We start from the raw sequence: 20,938 nt of genomic DNA, 5'->3' as shown, positions 1-20,938 counted from the left end.
GCTCCAGCCCCTGCCTCTGTCTCTGCCCCTACCCCTGCCCCTGTCTCTGTCCCTATCCCTGTCTCTGCCCCTATTCCTGTGCCTACCTGTGCTCCTGTCCCTGCCTCTATCCCTGTCCCTATTCCTGCCCCTCTCCCTGTCCTTGTCCCTGTCTCTATTCCTTTCCCTGGCCCCTATCCCTGTCCCTCTCCCTGTTTCTGTCCCTGTCCCTCTACCTGCCCCTGCTCCTGTCCTTGTCCCTATCTCTGCCTCTATCCCTGTCCCTTCCCCTGCCCCTATCTCTATCCCTACCCCTCGTCCTTGTCCCTATCCCTATCCCTATCCCTATCCCTATCCCTATCCCTTCCCCTGTCCCTGCTCCTGTCCGTGTCCCTATCCCTGTCCCTATCCCCGCCCCAGTCCTTATCCTTGTCCCTATCCCTGCCCCAGTCCCTATCCCTATCCCTGCCCCTGCTCCTGTCCCTGTCCCTTCTCCTTCTGACGGGAGCGGGCAAGCAGGTGCCAGCCCGAAACGCGCCCACTCCCTCCTTACCCCATGCTGGAGGGTCTGCTGAGGTACTGGGAATTTCGGAAGGAAACACATTATACGCCATTCTATGTCACACCGGCACGGGGGACCACGACTCCCCTCACGGGCGCTCGCCCCCCGCTCCGGGTTGGGCAGAGGGACCGCCCTGGGCGGCGCTTCCCGCGGCGGCCTGGCGGTGGCGCTGCGAGCCCGGCGTTGCGGGCGAACGTTGCGGGCAGAGTGCGGCGCCCCCGCCGGCTCCGGGCAGCCCGCGGCGGCGGGGAGAGCGGGGCCAGCGCCTCCTGCCTTTCCTCGCCGCTCCCGGAGACGCCGGGGGACGCTAGCCCGCCGCCCTCTCCCTTCGACCGGGAAAGGCGTCTGTGCCCCTTCTTCCTCCCCGCCGTCGGTCGCGCCATCCCAAGGGCGCCGGGGTCAGCTCCACGTGCCGTGCACCCCTCGGTGCGGTGCCTCTCCCTTGCCGGCGAAAACGGGGACGGGCGAGCCGGCAGGAGAGCCTGCGGAGCGGGGCAGCCCCCTGCCTTTGCCCCCGGGCAGGGGGGCGGCCAGCGGGGAAAGTTGGGAAAGCCTCGGGGAGAGTGCGGCGGAGGAGCGGGGAGAAGCCGCGCCGCGAAGAGCCGGAGGAAATCTGCTCGGCGGCGTGTCGGGGGTAGGGGAGGAAGGGGGAGCGCCGCTCCGAGGGGCCGCTGGCAGGGAGGGGAAACCCGCTCCAGCAGCGCGGGGAGAAGGAGAAGCGGCACTGACCCTGCCGCAGCTCGCCCAGCCCGGGGGATGCGCGGAGCCTCCCGAGCGCGGCTGCGGGCAGGGAGAAGGGAGAGCGGGCAAAGTTGTGCGGGCAGGGAGAGGGGAGAGCGGGCAAAGTGGTGCGGGCAGGGAGACGGGAGAGCGGGCAAAGTTGTGCGGGCAGGGAGAGGGGAGAGCGGGCAAAGTGGTGCGGGCGCAGCGCTGCGTGCTCTGGCGGGGCAGGAGGGCACCGCCGAGGTGAAAGTGGTGTTGGAAAGCAGTTTCTGGGCTCGCTGCCGACGAAGCGCGTTGAAGCATCATCCCAAGGGTGAAGGGGAACTGGGAAAGTAACTCGAGAAAGCGAGTGGGCTTCTTATCTTCTTTTTCTTTCTTTCTTTCCTTCTTTTTTTTTTTTTTTTTTTTTTTTTTCCTTTTTCCTCTTAATCCGAAAGGACCTCTTTAAAAGGAAAGCAGAAGCCGCCGTGTGCAGCCGCTGCCGGCAGAGCTACGGGAAAGGAGGGCACTGCCCGCTGTTATCCCTGCCTGGGCTTGGGCGAGGGATCCCGAGCTCGGTTTTCCCTCAACGTGATCGTGTAGCAAAGCAGCCACACATAGTAAACAGATTCATCATGCATCAGAGCGCAGGAAGGTGAGACAGGAGCAGAAACAGAAACTAATCCTGAAAGGAAGACGGGGAGAAAAAAACACCGCGACTGCGAATTACTTCCAGAGAAAGTGGGTGGATGTTGTGCAGCGGCGACTTGGGATCTTAGGGGATGCACCCTCACATTTTGCTTTTCTTTAGCCCGAGCCTTCCATCTCTGGCGGCAGAAAGCGGCTGTAGGAGAACAGGAGGAGAAATAAACACGAGGTGTGCTTTCGCGCTGGAGATGCCCTACTGATCTGCTTTAAGGATTTCTGTTTGGATTTGGTTTTTTTGGTTTTTCTTTTCCCCCCCCCCCCCCCCGGTGGATGTTGATTTTGAGTCCTTTTAGTTGCATCGCAGTTTTTGTTTCGTGTTTTTTATTTCCTTTCGTCGCGGAGCGGCAAGGGGGAGGCCGGCCCCGGCGCCCAAAGTTGCCATCCTCACTGTTTCGGAGGCAGCATGTGCACCAACATCGTCTACGAGTGGCTGAAGACCCTGCAGCTGCCTCAGTACGCGCAGTCCTTCGTCGACAATGGCTACGACGACCTGGAGGTCTGCAAGCAGATCGGGGACCCGGACCTGGATGCCATCGGCGTGGCCGTACCCCAGCACAGGCGCCGGCTGCACCGAGCCGTGCGGCGGCTGAAGGAGGCGGACGAGGCGGCGGCGGGGCTGTACTTCACCTTGGAGCCGCCAACGCCGCCGCCGCCGCCGCCCGCCGGGCGCTGCCCCCGCCGCCCGCCGGGGCAGGAGGAGGCACGGCGGGGAGCAGCCCCCTCGCGGCGCCCCGGCGGCGGCGGGGGGCTGACCGCCTACCCCAGGCTGAAGCTGAAGATCATGATCCGGGACAAGCTCATCCGCGACGGCATCAACTTGAGCAAACCCCCCTACTCCAACAAGGTAAGAGGGTGCCCGGGTGAGGTGGGGAGGTGGTGGCACCCGGGAGAGTCCTCCCGCAGGCAGCAGGTGGGTGACCTCCAGCTGGAAGTGAGGGGCGGCAGCAGGAGACCGTCCCACCTCAGCTGTGCGCTGGTGCTGAGTCTCGCAGATGTGCCAGCAGTGTTTTGGGAGGGAGGCGTAGAATCGTAGACTGCCCTGAGTTGGTCCCGCGAGGATCATCAAGTCCAACTCCTGTCCCTACATAGGACAACCTCAAAATTGGTCCAAAACGTGGTCAGGACGTTGCATGAGCCAGGTGTGAACAGGAACGGGCCAATGCAGGTCGGATCCACGGATGCTCGTTGGCCTGATGTGGGCTTACAGGCTAAACAACCCCGGTTCGCTCAGCTGCTCCTCATAAGGGGCTGGAGAACAAGTCTTACGAGGAGCGGCTGAGGGAACTGTGGTTGTTTAGCCTGGAGAAGTGGAGGCTGAGGGAGACCTTATTGCTTTCTACAACTACCTTAAAGGAGGTTGTAGAGAGATGGGTGCTGGCCTCTTCTCCCAAGTGACAGGTGACAGGACAAGGGGGAATGGCCTCAAACTGTGCCAGGGGAGGTTCAGGTTGGATATCAGGAAAAATTTTTTCACAGACAGGGTCATTGGGCACCGGCAGAGGCTGCGCAGGGAGGTGGTTGTCACCATCCCTGGAGGTATTCAAAAGACGGGTAGATGAGGTGCTCAGGGACACAGTTTAGTGGTTGTATCAACCAGTAGTTGGACTCAATGGTCAAAAAGGTGTTTTCCAACCTGGTGATTATTATTCTGTGATTCTGTGGTGTAGCATCGGGCTGCGTTTTGGTGTCACCTCTAGTTTTCATTAACTGGTGGTTTTAGTCCAGTTTCGTTTGGGGCAGGAATTGACAGGACCTTCTTAATGGTTTGGGGGTTTGTTTGTTTTTCTTTTCTGTGAAAGTTTTCCATTGTGTTGGAAAGTGATGGCTTCTCTCATTTTCTGTTAAAGGTCATATTTTAGCGTCAGTTTCTGTTGGTGAAATGGCTTGTGAAGGAAGTGGTAATCTGGCTGGAGGAACAACTCTTCTGTTGCCTGGATTTATTTACTGGAGAGTGATAGTAACTGGTGAATGTCAAAACTATTCATCAGCCACTCCAGGTCTATCTCCCGAACACATGATGTGCTGAAAGGCCAGAGAAGTGCATGTCTCGGAAGAGTACATTCCAGTGTGATGAAACCCCAATATTTACCTAATTCTTACCTTTTGAAAAGGTTAAAATATAAGATTAATGTGGTTTGGAAGATAGAAATCATTGAGTCTAAAGCTTTCTGTGTGTTTTCTGTTGAAAATGAGTAATACTGTGGAGGAGAAAATGACATGTGAAAGAAAATAAGGTATTTTAATGCATGGTTGCTTCAGAGTTCAGAATGAGGTGCTTCAAAGTAGTTTGATAACCCAAGTTACCTTTATTTTCTTTAGTGATATGAAATCTGATTTTTTTGAAGACTGCAATTTCAGCTGACTTTCAACTTGTTGGTACTTTTTACCTCTGAAAAGCTTATGAAACAAGGTGATGGGGAGGTGTGCAGAGGTGGGTTTATAGAAATGCGAGGAATTAAAATTGAGAACGAATTCTCTGCTGTGGAGGACCTGGGCGTGAGCATGATGAGTAAAATTCAACTCGGATAGCAATGTGGATATGCAGATAATAAGACTGGTAGGACAGTAAGTTTCAGGACTCCAGTTTTTTATGGCTTGGGGATATAGGACCACTAGTCACTTCTCAAGTACAGCACAGTTGACTGGTGTGAGATATTTATTTGTTTTCTTCTCCTGAAACGTGTGGCTGATGACATTGTCAGAGATAGTGTATCAAATCCGATTGGACAGTAGCCGTATCTGACAAAACATCCACTAACATCTAGACAGCATCTTCTAAAACTTACTGTATCATTTCAGAGAGATTATTTTCCCCTCCCTTTGAAGTGACACATCATTGGACTGACACCCTTCTCAAATTGCCATTGCATGTCTTCTGTAAAAGAACTTCTGTGAAAGTTCTTGCCTATCAGTGTAGCTGCAGCACATTAGCTACCTCCATGGCTATATTTCAGTTCCTCCTTTTGACTTTATGTCTATATGTTCACAGTCACCAATTCCATCTTACTGAGTGGATCCTCTGCCTTCTGTCTTCTATACCTCCTCTTTAGGAACTGTAAAATTTCTAAGATGCCAGCATAGGACAGCAAGGAAATGAAAATCTTTAGTGTCGATTCCTTCTTTAGCTCACCTGATTTTAGTTTGATGAGTGTGATAATAGTATGGATTAAGCGTAAGAGCCAGCTTATTTTACATAGAAAGCATCACTCAGCTTGAATTGGCTTAAATCTAAATGCAATATTTTGAAATAAGAGAGGAGCCAAGTTTACTTTCCTAGTTTCATTTCATTCTGTGGTGTCAATGTGTTTATTTTGGATGATAAATGCATATAACTTCTTTTTTTTTACAGTAATAGAAAAACTTTCTTCATCTCCTCAGTGTGAATCACTTCACATTGTAGCATGTTGTAATAAAGCATAAAGCTGGCAAGATTTGAGCATGTATTGCTCAACACATTATACTGAATGCCACCCACTGCAGCGATCCATCTCCAAAACAGCTTAAAGGGAATAGGAAAAGATCACGTCATTGTACATTATTCATTGGATGTTGTTTAGAGCAAGAAAAATGAAATACTGTATTCTTTCATTTTGTAAAGAGCCACATTATAACTGTATCTTTAAAGAACAAAACAAAACTAAAACTTTAGAAAATCATAGATATAATTTAAGCAGCATGTATTGTACTTTTTATATGGAATATGCAGTGTATAGCATTCCATTGTCAAAAGAAACTGGATGTATTCTCTGCTGTGCACAGGATTAAAGAATCAGCTTGAGGTTTGTGTCAAGCTTTTTGTCTACATTTATGATGAGTCCATCTACAGATGGATGTTCTGGAGCAAGGCACTAGACGCTGACCTTTTTGATATCTGTTTGCATTTCTGGTGCCATTAACTAGTTGCTGACTAGCTTTCTCCTTCCCTCTATAGCTTACATGGAGAATGCCATCATCTTTTCCTCTTAATATCTATGAATGGCAAGTAGTATCTATGAATGGAGGAGCGTGTATGTGTGTACACACATATGTATATGTATTTGACTTGTTTCTTGAAGAATACTTCATGTTTTCAGTTATGTAGTTCCCAGACAATTTTGGAGTTTTATTTGAAAATGTCCTTGACAACTGAAAGTACTGCTCCTCTGCCTTGTTCATAGTCTTTTGCTAGCTGCCTGAGCTGCAGAAGTGTCAGAAGATCAAAAATGATTATCGGCTGTGGATGTGGAGATGATAAAAGCATCCTTTTGCTGTCCTTCCGGTGTTATTGCTGTATTTTCGGATGAAGAGTGAAACAATAGAATGGGAAGTACAGTCAGCAGAAATGACTAACAACTACTTAGCAGAGCTTAATATAAATCTCTTAAAGATGTGCAGACTTTGGACTGAAACCATGTGTGTGGGAGACTTCAGACACAGAGAATTACCACAAGCCATCTTGATTATTTCCATGGAGAATTTGAACAAGGTCTCATCTCGTCAAACTGCATCTTATATATTTTTCAGGTCTAAATCAAGGAATATGCTGTAACGGAGGAGAACTCTGCAAAAGTCAGTTTTTGTTCCATGTTGGTAATGCACCTTAATATGCAGAGCCTTCTGTTTTCTTTTCATGCCTGCTGCTGCTAGCTGATTTTGCATATCTAAGAAACTTCTTGTGGCAGCGATGGGCTTGAATGCCCTTTGAACAAGAACTTGTGGTACCTCTCTGAGTCAAATGAGACATCTGTGTCATCTCAAAATGTCTGTCTGCTTTTAAAAATTATCCTTGGTGGTTGTAATTCTGTCCTTAATTAGGAACTAAATTATGCCTAGCATAGGAATAATATTAATATTCTTCTGCCCTGTCGAAGTTTTGGGAGATGGAGGAAACCAAAATGAACGGCCCTCCTGGGTTCCAGGAAAAATGAATATAAGAAAGCTCAGCACTGACCTGAATCAGCCAGGTCAGAAGAACTAGAGGTTTACCTCTGTATGGAGACGCTTCTTTCCTCAGTGGGTTTGTTGCAAGATGCATTATGTCCATTCTGATTTTGAGCAGGAGTAACGTTAGTAAGTATCACTGTGGTAGGGAAAGCTGAGGATCACCAGTTTTGTCAATACGAAGACAAGCAGGGTACCTTGTTGGGGAATATGTCAAGAGAAATTAAGCATTCTATTTGTCTCAAATATAGATTAGGTGACATTTAATAGTTTACAAGAATTTCATTACTATTTCTAATTGAAATAAATTGCCTGACCTGTTTCCTGGAGGAACTTTATTCCGTTCTTCATCTGCAGAGAACTGCAAATACGTTAAAAATCACTAAAAACTTACATCATTTAGAAGCTCCTACACCAACTAGTGTAGCCTCAGTAAAGTCATATTCATATAGATTTCAATATTTAATATAGAGAATAAAACTGTAGTGTGACATATATACGTACACATCCTCACTGTCACTCATTGTGCTGCTCATGATTATCAGCATGCTTGGAAAGCAAGCACTAAAAATTCAACTGCATTGGAGGTCATAATCTCAGGAGTTCAAGCAGATGTAGAATAGCAAGAAGTTGAATCCCAGTAAGTGTCTGCTTAAACATCGAACGACATTTTTTTTTAAGTTCTGTGCTGATGATATAGCACAGATTTGTGATTCTGATTAAATCCTTGTTTAATCTTTGCCACTACAAAATGGGGAGTATTCACATAAGTTAAATGTTAAGAGGTAAAGATGCCAGCAATACTACTTTGAAATACTTTGGTTCAAGCTGAGTCTGGGCCTGGATAATATAGTCAGCACTTTAGATATCTACAGAAGTGAATTCAGTGAATTAAAAATATTGTGCTTTGAAGAAGTAGCAACAGTCACTCTTACTGAAATTAAACATGAACCTTCTTCTAAAGACCTGGCTGCTTTGGAATAACTATCAACTCTGATTAGCAGAGCGTTCTCAAATATGCCTTTGGGAAAGCTGCCTATTGACAAAAGTACCAGTGCATTAAGTAGTAACAATATTTTCTTGGCAATAAATTAGCAAAGCTACAGACAATGTTCAGGAAGTAAAAAGGTGTTTTATGTAAGAAACCACTGAATTTGCCTTTGACTTCCTAAGTCTGTTTTCTTTTAAAGAAAATGTGGCACCTCATGTATTGGGCAGTTGTTTCAAAGTCCTGGTTTATTAAACTCACAGAAAACAAACTGGAAAAGATCTGCTTCCAATCAGACCATTAAGGCAAAATGTTGCAGAATATGAATAATACAGTACTGTGCCATATTTGCATTTGAATTGTTTCTGAATATTTTAAAGTGTATTCAATCTCATCTGGAAATATTGAATGTAAATCTTCCTGGGTTTCGTTATCTCTCAGTTTTGAGGGGAGGAAGATCCCATTAGGGTGTACTAAAGGTGGAGTCCTGGGAGAGAGTAATATCAACTCCACAGCCTTCTCACTCCCTTTCTACCATTACGTGCAGGGTATTTTCTCAGCCCTGGTCGCAGCAGGGGCTGGCAGAGGAGAAGGGAAAAGGAGACTTCCAGCTCCGCGGAATGGTGTGGGGTTGAGCAGCCTGCCACTGTGAGCAGCAGCAGCTGCCCCGTAAGGGGGACCCTTCCTTCTTTCTCCACACAGCTCTAAGCCTGAAGGAAAAGCTAAACTTACAGGTCCCTGGCAGAAGAGAAATGTCTCTTAGACTCATAGAATCGGTTAGGTTGGAAAAGACCTTTAAGATCATCAAGTCCAACCATGAGCCTAACACCACAAAGTTCACCACTAAACCATATCCCTAAGCAGTACATCTACAACTCATTTAAATACCTCCGGGGATGGTGACTCAACCACCTCCCTGGACGGCCTGTTCCAGAGCCTAACAGCCCTTTGAAGTGAAGTAGTATTTCCTAATATCCAGTCTGAACCTCCCCTGGTGTAACTTGAGGCCATTTCCTTTCGTTCTATCACTTGTCACTTGAGAGAAGAGACCAACAGCCACTTCACTACAGCCTCGTTTCAGGTAGTTGTAGACAGTGATGAGGTCTCTCCTCAGCCTCCTTTTCTCCTGGACTGAACAACCCCAGTTCCCTCAGCCACTCCTCACAAGACTTGTGCTCTTGTAGTTCCTTGAAAGCTTTTTCTTCCCTCAAAGGACATGGTTCAGTCAGACCTCTGTGGTGCAGAGCTGAACTAAGTTTTCTCATGCAGTGTGGGGGTTTGTGTGTATACTGCACCTTGACAGGCACACTACCAGTGGTGTGGCAGAAGTCTAACTACCAGTTTCACTTCTCCACACAGATAAACCTGTCTTGTTTTAAAGAAGTTTGGTGATCATCAGTCTTTCTGAGGAGAAAGTACATTTTAAGAAAAATATTTCTGTTAATATCCCCACCTCTACAGCTTTTGTCTCTGTCGTATGTAGGATAATGAAGCTAATAAACACAACCATGTGTGAGGACTACCAAGAAACCAAGATAGTTTCTCACCAATGAAGTAATTTTGTGAACCATGTCTCTGGTCTTGTTTATGACTGCTATTACTATCTCACATATACCATAGTAAATAGGACAGCCGTGTCCCTGATTTCAGATGTGAAATTGAAGAATTTGCTTAAAGTCACGGAAAATTTTAGACAGACAAAGCTTTGGGACCCACTACTGCAATATCTTTATCCATTGCCTTAAAAGCAAATTTCCTTACATGTAATTAACAGAAAAGCCATCAAGGAGTAACCAGTAACATGGCTATATGGCAATTAGTTATGTGTGTTAAATTTGCCTGTTAGTGCTACCCTGTATGCATATGTCACTATGCAGAGGACCTATAAGGTATATAGATCCATATGTGTAATCTGAAATGTACTCACAGGTACTACAGAATTTTTTCAAAGTACAGCAGAGGGCTTTGAAGTGACGGGAATATTGTTATTGCAGATTAGGTATGAATTTATTATATCACTTACAGGAGCTTACTTACTCGTTTGAGACTTTTCCAAGGCAGGAGAGGATGGAATGAGTTAAGACTAGATTGGTAGGTTCAACTTTTAAATTTCTTGCTTTGTCAGTTTGAATGAGCCTCTTTGCTTGGTGTTTGACAAAGCTATCTGCTTCAATCTCTCTGTCTATGCTAATATGACATCTCATATTGATGTGCTTATCTTGACAAATGTGGTGGCTTGCACACGCTGCAGGAATCGTCATTTATTAGAAGAGCACAGTGGCGCTATGTTTAGCCCTGCTGCATTATTTTGGGACTGGCTGTGCAGCAGGAAGGGGAGAATCGAGTGAACCTTCTCTGACTCTGGCAGACTGTGAGCTGAGCTGGCCCAAAACCATCTCCGATGACCTATCCAGCCTCTTTGGTTTGTTACTTACAGATAGTAAAAAACTTCTCTTATGATTTTGCAAAACAAAGGATAAGCAGTGTGTCACATGAAACACAAGTAGAAGGGTCTTCAAATAGTGTCTTGTCCTGGTTCTCACAAACTCAGCAGGATGTGAATGACAGTGATGCATGGCTCTCACGGGAGCCTTGCTCTTCCAGTTGGTCTCATTCCCCATGAAGTCAGTGGGGATTTTGCCAGTGACTTCAGTTGTTACTGGGTTTGGCATAAAACGTTTAAATTTAAATCAGCTAACAAGCACACTCTCACTGACTGTAATTCTTGTGGTGGGTGAGAACAGGATGACATGAGATGAGAACGATAAATACAACAGTAGCATGCAAAAAAAAAAGTCAGAACTTTTCAGGGCTTTAAATATCACTGATGCCAGCTTGAAAAGCAGCAAGGCAGGCTTCTGAATACAGATCGTACAGGTTTGTGCTAGAATAAATGTTTGGTAAATATTCTCTGGGATCTCCACTAACGTATTTTGCTGGAATTATGTGCACATTGTTGTTTATGGTGTCCTGTCAGTAACTTTAAAATCAGGGAGAAATGGCAATAATGCATAGCAAATAAAACTTACGACTGGGTAAAAGTGTACATCTTCCATAAGTTCTTTTTTCCTTATAAGAATTGTGTTGAGGACCCACACCCTAAAGCAGGGTTGTAGTGTTATCACTGCATATGATGTCAGGCACAACTTTATGGGGAAATTAACTCAGGTGCTGATTTCTGTGCCTCAGAAATCACATGGCATATTTGGCATGGTAAAGGAAAGAGTTAAAAAGCTGGGAAACTGTCCCTTTCATACAGGAACTAAGAAAAACTTGTACTGTTTTTTTTCCCAGAGTTAGTTAAGTGACCACTTGGCCATGCTCTCACATGCACAGAAGGAAGTATTTTTATTAGCAGAAAAAGGCATTGAGAATTTAAGTGGCTCAGAGCTGGAGCTAAGCTATTCATGCTGTGACAAAGGCCAAAAGCCAGGATAAACCAAAACCTTAATAAATCAATATTCTGTAGAGAAAAAAATACCCTCTAAAAACAAAACTGGGAGAGGGTGCCAGTTCTGCATCTGCGCCCTTTGTCTGTGAATATTGATGTTTGCTAGGAGTGACTCTTCTGCAGTAGCAGGCTCTTTTCCCTTGGACTCCACATCTCCTATTCATGCTGTCCCAGAGCCCTAAGCATATCCCAAAGCTACCCATTTCCTGACTTCTCCCAAATGGTCTTCCCTAATTCACTTCATGACACATTGCCTTCTTTCCTAAGAGCAATCTCTTTCCCACCCAAGAATGTACATTCTTTGCCTTAGGTCTCCCTAACCTTTTTCTCCCTAACCTTTTTCTCCCTAAGCTACATTCACTCAACAAAGCTGAGTGTTTATCATGAACTGTTTGGATAAGATAGAATTGATGCATCAATACCATCCTGCACAGCTTGAGACAATGCTCTGTCTGTCTTGCTTGATCCCATCCCACTCCATCCCATCCTGTACGAGTACGTTTCATTGCATCTCTCTCCCCCGCTGGCCCAGAGTCTGAGGCTGTAACATCTCTCTCCTCCCCATGCTCTGATGAGAAAAGAAGCTTTCTCTCCCATTCAGGAGAGTCAGGACGTTACATCTCTCTCTCTGTTGTGCTCGGTGTCCCCAGCTGCCTTCCCATTGACCAGTGCAAGTGGCTGAGCCGAAGTTGTTCTGATAATACCAAAGCTCTGGATTTTAGTCTTAAAAAATTCAGTTTTAAAACTGCCTCAAGCTGCAGTTATCCAAAGTCCTTCCAGCCTCCGTTCTGTGGCAGAAAGGAAGGCTCAGTCTAGGAAAAGGAGGATGAATCATAGCTTTTGAGTACATATATGGGACTGACTTGGTCTTTTTGAAGCACGACAGAATGTATTCTTAAAAAAATAAGTTGTAACTTCATCGAAAGTTATGAGTTCAATGCAAAACTGTTGAAAGATTTTTTTTTAGCATGATTTTTTAGTGCTAATTGTGGTCATGATAATTGCTTCTAATTGCAGCATCTCTGACTTGTCCAGTTGTTTAGTAGTTGCCAAAATGGTTTTTCTTCAAATTTTGTTTAAACCTGTGCTACTAATAACTGCGTGTGCTGTACTTCATTGAGAATGCTTATGCAAATGCATCTCTAATTTTTGTATTCCTCATAGTTAATGTTTCTCCTTAAATATCCATGTGTTGGTTTAGAAGAGGTTTTTCCATAGCTAGGGAATGAGAAGTACAAAAATAAAAATATCAAGAATTAAATTTTCCCTTGAGAAGGTCTGTCACAGATCTTCATGTGGTAGTTCGAAGGGTAAAAGTTTCAACCTAAAGAAAAGGAGTGACTCTTTAAGCCTCTGAGTTTACATTCTCTTTCATATCAGACCAAACATCACCAAGAAATCTCATTTTAAAACACTAACCTGAAGAAAGCAAGGGTTAATAAAGAGAACTGTTGAAATTACTGATCAAGAAGATTTGTTAATCTTAAGGTGTTGTCATTCAAAAAAAGGAGAAAACCAGAAAATAAGGAAATGTGACTGACATTATACCAAGAAATCTGGAAAAAGAATAATTATTATTTCACCTGCTGTTGTTATTTTCATATGAAAAAAATTCATTGGACTTTCCTATGATAACTTCTAAATGAGATTTTGCCAAGGTACTATTTCAGAGAGAGGATTTTCACATACCCTTGGTATTTACACAGAGGTAAAAATAACGTTCTGTAGCTTGTGGAGTAGGATGGAGCAAGAGGAAGTTTGACAGGAATATCACTAGCTGGTTTCTGTCCAGCTCTAAAAATTATATACAGTAAGGATGTACTTCATGCAGCCAGTGACTAGAAGTAATAAAATGTGTGTGTGTGTCATTGCCAATAATGTCAAAACCAAACAAAAAAATCCCCAGTCACTCATTTTGTATCTCTTTAAGAAGTAACATTAGTATTCCTAGCTAAGTTAATGTCGAAATTCTCCTAAAAAGTTGACTTTACTTCCCAGATTTGTGGTCTAAAAACTCAGCGTTTTAAGCAATGTTGAAAAATTCTTCTTTCAGTAGTACCTTGGGTCCTGATGCAATAATTCTACACAGAAAGGATTTTATTATTGATAGGAAGGCATGTGTGTGCTGCAAAGTGAAAGGAAAGGAACTAACGTAATTGCTATCAGGTAGCAATAGAATTCACCTGAGACAGGCTTGCTCCTGGGTACACCCAGGCTAGTGGCCTCAGTGCTCATTTACTTCTACAAGTATGAGCAGCGCTGCATGGGATCGAATCAGTTTGGGATATTTTTCCAATGGAGTTCAGATAGTTTTCCATACCGCTTGTCATAGGTAAGTTTTATGCATATTAATGAAAGCAGAGATTATTGTAATTAGAGAGAGTCTGAATTTCTTGTTAAACTTGACTTGTAATGATACTGTAGCATGTATGTGATAGTGTGATTGTTCTGTATTTTGTAAAATATTACAGCACTTACAGAACTGAGTGGTTTTCATGAGCCTTCAGTAGTGGGTATTAATTCACCTATATAGGAAGTTGTAAAGGACTGAGGTGTCTCCATAAGGAATTATCTTATGTTAGGGATGGAAACGTACTTAAAAGAGAATTTATATTCTAAACTTACATCTATTAAAAAGAACTGCTTATGCAACCACTGGAGTAATTAATTCCTATGGTGTCTGACAGGAAATAAGTCATTCCAGTATATCCTTCCTGTGTGTGTGATGGTTTTGGAAGGAACACAGATTTTTCCAGGATAGCTAATTTTTTTCATAGAACTCATTTTATAGATCTTTCAGTGGCTGAAATTGATGTAATATTTAATAGTATTGATTTAGATTTGGATAATAAGGCAGAAATTCCTTTGTGCTGAGCACACTTCTTCTTACAGGGATAGGGGAATGAGCATGATCTTCTTAGTAAGAAATAGCTTCATACTTACAATGAATATTAATTAAATTCAAGGCAAAGATAGTGAAGGAATTTCAAGAGCTTACTTTTCTTTGCCTCGCTTGTCTTAATTACCAAGGAAAAACATCTTTCTTTAATTTGAATTTGCTATATAACTGGACAAAAGCAATTTTGTCCTTTTGCTTAGCACATTCTAACTTCATTATCTTGCTTTTTTTCTTGTTTTCCCTGGTAGTTTTGCAGTATGACTGTACACTTCATGTACTTGTGAGTTTTTTGATCTAATTTTAAATCTCCAGCATGGGACATTGTAAGTGGAATGGTAGCATTGTTTTTCCTTCAAATTAAACGTAGTATTTAAATTTTATTATGAACTTTCAGAGGTGATGTCTTAAGAATGACTTCAAGAATGATTCAGGTGTTGTCACTGAATCACTAATACTTTGCTTCTTTAGACTTCCCTCTTGGAACTTATCTTTCGTAATATAAGTTTGCTCTTATTTTATTTTCAGCATCTTTCCCCTCTGCCTTACTATTTGATGATATATTGTTTTAATTCTCTGTTGACAAGAGGTAAATAATTCCATTCTAAGTGGCATTGCTTTGACCAGTACAGCTTTGTTTTAGTGTGGGTTTGTCTTGTGAAGTGTTGCATTTACAAAATTGCACACCACACTTTTCTGTGGACTATCAGATAGTTACTTGAATTGAATTATCTATTAGTGATTGTGTGTATCACATAGACAGGAATAATCTGTTAACAAAGCAATATTTATATTATTTATATTACATCGTTTTAGGGGCATGCATGAATATTTAGGTTTTAATTTTAAGGATTTTGTAATGCTTTGTAAAAAAAGTGCAACGCTGAGTTTTTGTCTTTGTGTACTTTCCTGCAGTCCGTTCGCTAGCTGCTATGAGACATGTAGAATATGTAACTGAAACACGTAGGGAAATAGTTCTTGGATATAAGAGGAAACTTCTGCAGTTTATGCAGCAAGTGTTATCAGTTGCCTTTTCTGTAGTAAGATTTTTGAAAGTAGAAGTGTATTTACAAGAGGTTCTGTCAGGTAGTAGGCTCTAACCCTGTTATGCCCTATCGTGAAAGTTGATGGAAATTTTGCTATAGATTTTATTGGTAAGAGACTGAGGTTTTTACTGTTCTGCTTTCCAAATACTAAATAAAAAAAAAATATGGTATCTGGTTGAAACCTTGCTTTGATCTAAATGGTTTATAAATATATTTCTATTAGCTCCTATTTTCATGAGCTGGTCAAAGTCCTTTCTCTTTGGAATGAGCTGCTGAGATTGTGCCCCTTCCCAGTTAATGTTGCTATCCCAATACCACTAAATTGATTTGTACCTCTTTTTTCTCTTAGTTTTTTTTTTTTTTTTTTTTTTTTTATCGCTTTCTTCTTTTTCCCCCTCCTTTTCTTTTTTCAGTTTAGAGACTTGTGAAGTAAGTACTAGTCTGCCCAAGTGTGGTGGAATTCTGGATGTTCTACTATTTTTCAGCTAGAAATAAGGAAATAGAAAACATAATCAGTAAGAATTGGATGCTTTTTGGTACATGAAAAGTATTTAGTAGCCAAGAAATGGAAAAAGTTGATAATTGTGCCGTAATTATTTACTGAGGCTATATGGCCCTTTCAAAAACATTTTTAGACTATTTAAGAAGAGTGTTAATGATTGGTGCTTTACTGGGCTTAAACTGCCTGGGAGAAGCTAAACATGGAAAGGAGGTTTGAGCTGTAGTAAAGAAATTCCAAGAGCAGTGAGGCTGAAAAAGTTTTTAGGCTACAAGTTTGTATCACGTTGCTTTGGAACTATATGCCTGAAGGAGGAGATCACTTTGGTGGGATTTGGTTTACTTATGTGTTCAGTGAGTCCTAAAGGTGGAAATTGGCAAGCATAGTTACTAATTTGGGGGGGGGTTGTTTTATTTTTTTTTTTTAAGTGATGTGCTCAGAGGAGTTGCTGACTGTCTGCCCATATGCTCCCTCACTTCTTCAGAATCTCTGGGTTCTGCTCCCTTTCCTGATAAACATGCATTTTTAGACCAGTTAGCCCATTGCTTGTGCTTACTTAGGCTATTTTTGTCAGCCTGGAACAAAAGAAAAAAAGGCCTAAAAAGGTGTATGAATAACACTCTAAGGATGTTTTCTTTCTGTGTTCCCAAAAGGATACGTAAAGACTAATTAAACCTTGGGTTTCCAAATACAGTCAGTGTCTTTTAAATACAAGAAAAAGTTGGAAAAGTAAAGTTGTTTTTTTTTCCCCATAGGTTCATGTTTAAATGGTAGCCTTGGATATTGTTTAGATAGTTTGCAGCTGAAGAATATGTTTAGAAAAAGACTCTTGCAGTTTTATGCAAGCTTCTTTCCCACTGTGGAAATAAGGGGTAGTGCTGAATGGAGCTGAAGTAACTGCATATCTCTAAAGACCAGAAAAAGCAGTGAAATTGGCACTGTTTTCCATGTGCTCCCTTTCAGTATATCTAAGATTTGACTAAATGGATGTTGCCAAAATTGTAAAAATAATTCTGTTTACGTGACATCAGATCCACACTGGTAGTTCAAAATCCTTCTGCTGTTTGGCTGCTAGGTAGTACCAGCCCTTAGTAATTTTTGAGATTGAAATACTTGTCCAAAACCTCTGAATAGAGGTGACATAGTGGCATTTTCCTCAGATGTGAGCTGGATTTTTAAACTACTGATTGACAGGAGGTTGTCTAACTTTACAGAGGGTGCGTTACTGGTGTTCTTAATCTTGGCTGTCAGTCTTTTAGCAATGCTAAGCTGTCTTTGCCATTAGATTTTTTTTACCTCAGTCTCAACGATTTTAGCTTGTTATTTCTTTCCATGTCTGCCAGGGGTATGGAGAATAGAGGATTTGTTTCTTTTCCTCTGGTGGCAAGCTTTAACTAGCTGGGGTTTCTATTAAGTCCTACCTAAATGTGTCTGCTAGAATAAAGATGGTTTATTAATCCTTCTTTTAGGTTACACTTGCTAGACCAATTCTCTTTCTTTGAAGCTGGTCGCTTCTGTACTCTTTCCCTTATTGCTTTGAAGGGATCTGGCACTGGTATCCTGATGGGGCCTTGCTGTGTTGGACGGATTGAAAGTTTCTCTTTACAGTTGATAATTTGGTTTGCTTACCCTCATATGGCTGTTACCCTTTTTCTAACCTTACAATATTGCTGACTCATGCCTTGGATCCACGGGAAGCCCTGATACCTTTAGGCAGCAGAGCAACCATTTGTTTGCTGTCATTGGTATGTGTAATGTTTCATAATCAGGTAAACTTTCTTGTCATTGTCCCTGATGAATAACATCCCTGTATTTACCAGGCTCTCCCTCCACTTTAAGGCCATTTTGGAGTCTAAGCTTGGCCTCCTGTCCAGTAATGCTCTCATCAGTTGAATGTGGCCTGATGATATTAAAAAAAGTTCTGTTTCTATGCCCGAATCAGTATTAAAACCAATGATTATTGCTGTACTGAGGATAGCCCCATGCAAAACTTCTCTTGACACCTAATCAAATTTTGGCATAGACAGCTTGTAAATATGATTTTCCTCATATTTTCTAATTGTTTGTTATTTTCATTTAGGCTGTGCTTCCCTAGTTTTGTAGTACAGAGTCTTGTGAAATAGTATCAGAAGATGTAATAAAGGCAAGATTTTTGGCGTCTACTTATTTCCTTTTTTCCTGGAGGTTTATTGTGTGATATACAATGAGGTGAGGCTGATTTGCCATAATTAGTTTTTAACAAGTCTATGTTTAATGTTAAACATCTTGTCACTTTTTGATTCATGAAACCAATAGCATTTTTATGTGGGAGGATCAATAAGGTGTTCTTCCTATGCAGCATAATAGTCTTATTCCAGCAATAAGGTCTCTTTCATGCATATGTCCTCTCCATGCTACTAGTCTAGTTGTGATCATAAACCCAATCTAGTAGGTGAACTCTTTTGTAGAGCTGTTTGCCCCTACATATACAATGTCTGTCGGGCTCAGTCACCTGTGTCCTCCGCTCCTGGTAGTTTTCTAGTGGCTAGAGGAAACTGAGGACAACTCTGTGCTGCACTTCAGTACTTTGCGCTCAAGGAGAGTTCGTCCATGGGCAATACAGCAATCTGCATGTGCAAAGTCAGGGCCTACAAAGGCCTTGAGACACATCTCCTAGGGAGTGCTCTGTGCATTTTGGCTGATGGCATTCATTCTGTTGTTCAGGTTGTAGCCAAAGAAAACAATAACAGGTCTTGATTGCACGCGAATCATGATTAAATTTCTCAACCTGCAGACGTATCTTTATTCTTTTAGTCTGACTCAAAAGCATGAAGTGTAGGAAACGCTTTTCCTGCTGGACATGTCATATAAAAAATAAATGTGTCTGTTATGCATCTCCCTGCAGACATATTGTCCCAATTCAGGGTCACTGGGGTAGGACTAATGTGGTTATTAATCACAGACCTTTACTATTTTAGTATGCATTTGTAAGAATATGTCTCTCCCTTCCTCTCTGGATAACCTAGTGAAATGGTCCTTCCCAAGAAGTCTCTGCTATTCTACATTTTCTCTCTTGCATCAAGACCTCAGAAAGTTTCATAGACTTTTTGTAGGTCTGACAATGGGCAGACAGTGTCCTGCAGTTTGTATGTTTTTGTTTGTTTGTTTTGGTTATCTTGTTTGGGAGGATAGACTACAAACCAACCAAACAAACCTAGAAACTGTTGATTAGTTTGCTCCAGTTTACACAACGTGCCAGGGACAAAGGCCTGGGAGTAGCCTACTGTACAAGTGTGAGCAATTGAATGACTGACAGAGGAATGGACTTCGCAGGGCATACCACAACTTTCCTTCGTTCTGTTCAGAGAAAGGTGCCTTCTGCCTTCTGTTCTCGTTGTGCATCTTGCTGTTGTTTTGCCAGGAATTCATGATTCATGCTTCTAATCCCCAGAATCCTCATCCCTTTTGAAACCCACCTATCCTGTCCCTTACACGGGAGAGTCAGAGTGGGATTATTGTAAATCTCTTCTGTCAAAAATGGTCCAGTAATGAAATCTATGATACCATTATTTCTGAAGAAGGGCTCTACCTCTATTAGTTCCACTGCATGATGGCTATACATTATGGAGATCTTCCTGCTGTGATGCTGCAAAAGGCAGAAACAAGAGTAGTTGACTATCATACATTAGGCATTTGGCCTAATGAGAAGAAATCCTTTACTGACTCTAAAACAAGTGCTCAGTCATATGTACAGAAGCCTGAAACATAGCACAGTACTATAACCACGAGGAGGGATGTGCTGCTAAAAGGAGTCAGGGTTATGGAGAAGCCCTGGAGAGTTCGAATGCACAGGCAAGAGAGAACCAGAGCTAAATGACTCTTGTGTTTCCTTAAGCCTTAGCAATGGCCAGTAAAGGAGGAAAAGGAGCACTTTCATCCTAAAATCTGCTTTGCTTTTCTCTTCTCTCCCCTTGTCTTCTGTTCTCTTACTTGTTATTTGTACAATCAGCAGATCTTCCGTTAATGCAGTGGCAACCTATTTAGAGTCTTAAAGTGTTGTTGGCGTTATTGTTCTAATGGATAGAGTATGTTTTGATTCACAACTGCTGATCTTAATGTGAAGTGGCCAAGCTGCAGCCTACTGGAGATTATACTTAATTACTGAACCACACATTGCTGTACGCATACTTACGAGAAGCTGGCATTTACAACAGTTTATTTTTAAGTAGTTGAAAACATCCTTAAATAATTCTGAAGTTACCCACTTTAAGCACCCTGTTCCTGAAAACAAACAGTTCAATATATTGCTTTTAGGGAAAGTATTTTTCATGGTTGCTTCTAGCCTGGAGCTTTGGGAAATTAGGTTATAATTGAGGGGAAATTATAAATAGTTGAAAAGGGGTTTTTAGATTAAAGGATGCTTCTTCAGCCATGACTGAGGCTCATAATAGGGTGTGATAATCTGGTCATGTAGAAATCTCCATGTTAAAGCTGGAAGTGGGGTTGGGGAGGAAAGGAAGAAGCGTACTTTTTAGCTTGCTCTGTTTAAATTCTTTCCCTGGAGGTTCTGCAGGGTGAATCTGCAAATTGTCTCTTACGATTTTTTTTTTTTAAGTGCCTTTAATTTAGGAAACCCCACTAGAATAGAAAACAATCGCTAACTCCACTAAAATAAACTTTGGTGACCAGTGGAAGCAGACAATGACATCAATATGTAAGTATGGAAGAATCTTGTTGATTTAGGAGACTGGTTCATTCATATCATTCATCCTAATACAGGCACTTCAGGATCCTCCAAACTGTGGGTTTGATTCTTGTTTCTGTTCTTTTTAAATAGAATCTGTCTTCTGTTTTCCAATCCACATTTTATTAGCGGTTTGTTATTGCTTTTTTAAAAAAAATAGTAATGAATTTTAGTTTAAGTAGGTTACCATGTCAAAAGAAAAACACCACAGTGCCAGTCCAACTGTGCATAATTTCCAGTATGGTTGTATCTCTTTGCATGTAGAGATTATTTTGCAATAGTTGTTTCTATTCAAGGAATACCACAGATTCATCAGCATGAAAGCAGTCATCTCTCTTAAATGTCTTCATTCTGGTAGATGAAACAAGGAAAGCTCTTCCACTTTCTCTTTGACATTTGGGCTATCCAAATCCATGAACATTACTGTATCCTTTTTCTGCACCCATCGAAGTCTTTATTATCCC

General features: G+C 42.3%; 2 protein-coding genes across 4 annotated transcripts in view; both read left to right on the top strand.

The window, feature by feature from the left end:
• Positions 1-461: 461 nt before the first annotated feature.
• On the top strand, positions 462-2,180 carry LOC128851777 (translation initiation factor IF-2-like). The gene is made up of 2 exons (XM_054063175.1): positions 462-1,175; positions 1,702-2,180. Exons 1-2 carry the CDS (start codon positions 536-538, stop codon positions 1,710-1,712), a joined length of 651 nt encoding a protein of 216 aa, XP_053919150.1. The 5' UTR covers positions 462-535; the 3' UTR covers positions 1,713-2,180.
• A 45-nt stretch (positions 2,181-2,225) lies between these two features.
• Positions 2,226-20,938, top strand: part of SASH1 (SAM and SH3 domain containing 1) — a 536,181-nt gene continuing 517,468 nt past the window's right edge. For 2 of the 3 annotated variants that reach the window (XM_054062721.1, XM_054062720.1), the window contains exon 1: positions 2,226-2,795. In XM_054062721.1, the coding sequence (XP_053918696.1) occupies positions 2,355-2,795 (441 nt within the window). In that variant the 5' untranslated portion in view covers positions 2,226-2,354. The remainder of the gene's footprint in view (positions 2,796-20,938) is intronic. The other variant, XM_054062725.1, reaches the window with a different exon arrangement.

Source organism: Cuculus canorus, chromosome 3, assembly GCF_017976375.1.
Source record: "Cuculus canorus isolate bCucCan1 chromosome 3, bCucCan1.pri, whole genome shotgun sequence".
In the NCBI taxonomy this organism is placed as follows: Eukaryota; Metazoa; Chordata; class Aves; order Cuculiformes; family Cuculidae; genus Cuculus; species Cuculus canorus.
This window is presented reverse-complemented; position numbering and strand designations above follow the sequence as displayed.

Coding starts and splice junctions, on each gene's coding strand:
- LOC128851777 (XM_054063175.1), top strand. CDS start 536: ATGCTGGAGGGTCTGCTGAGGTACTGGGAATTTCGGAAGGAAACACAT.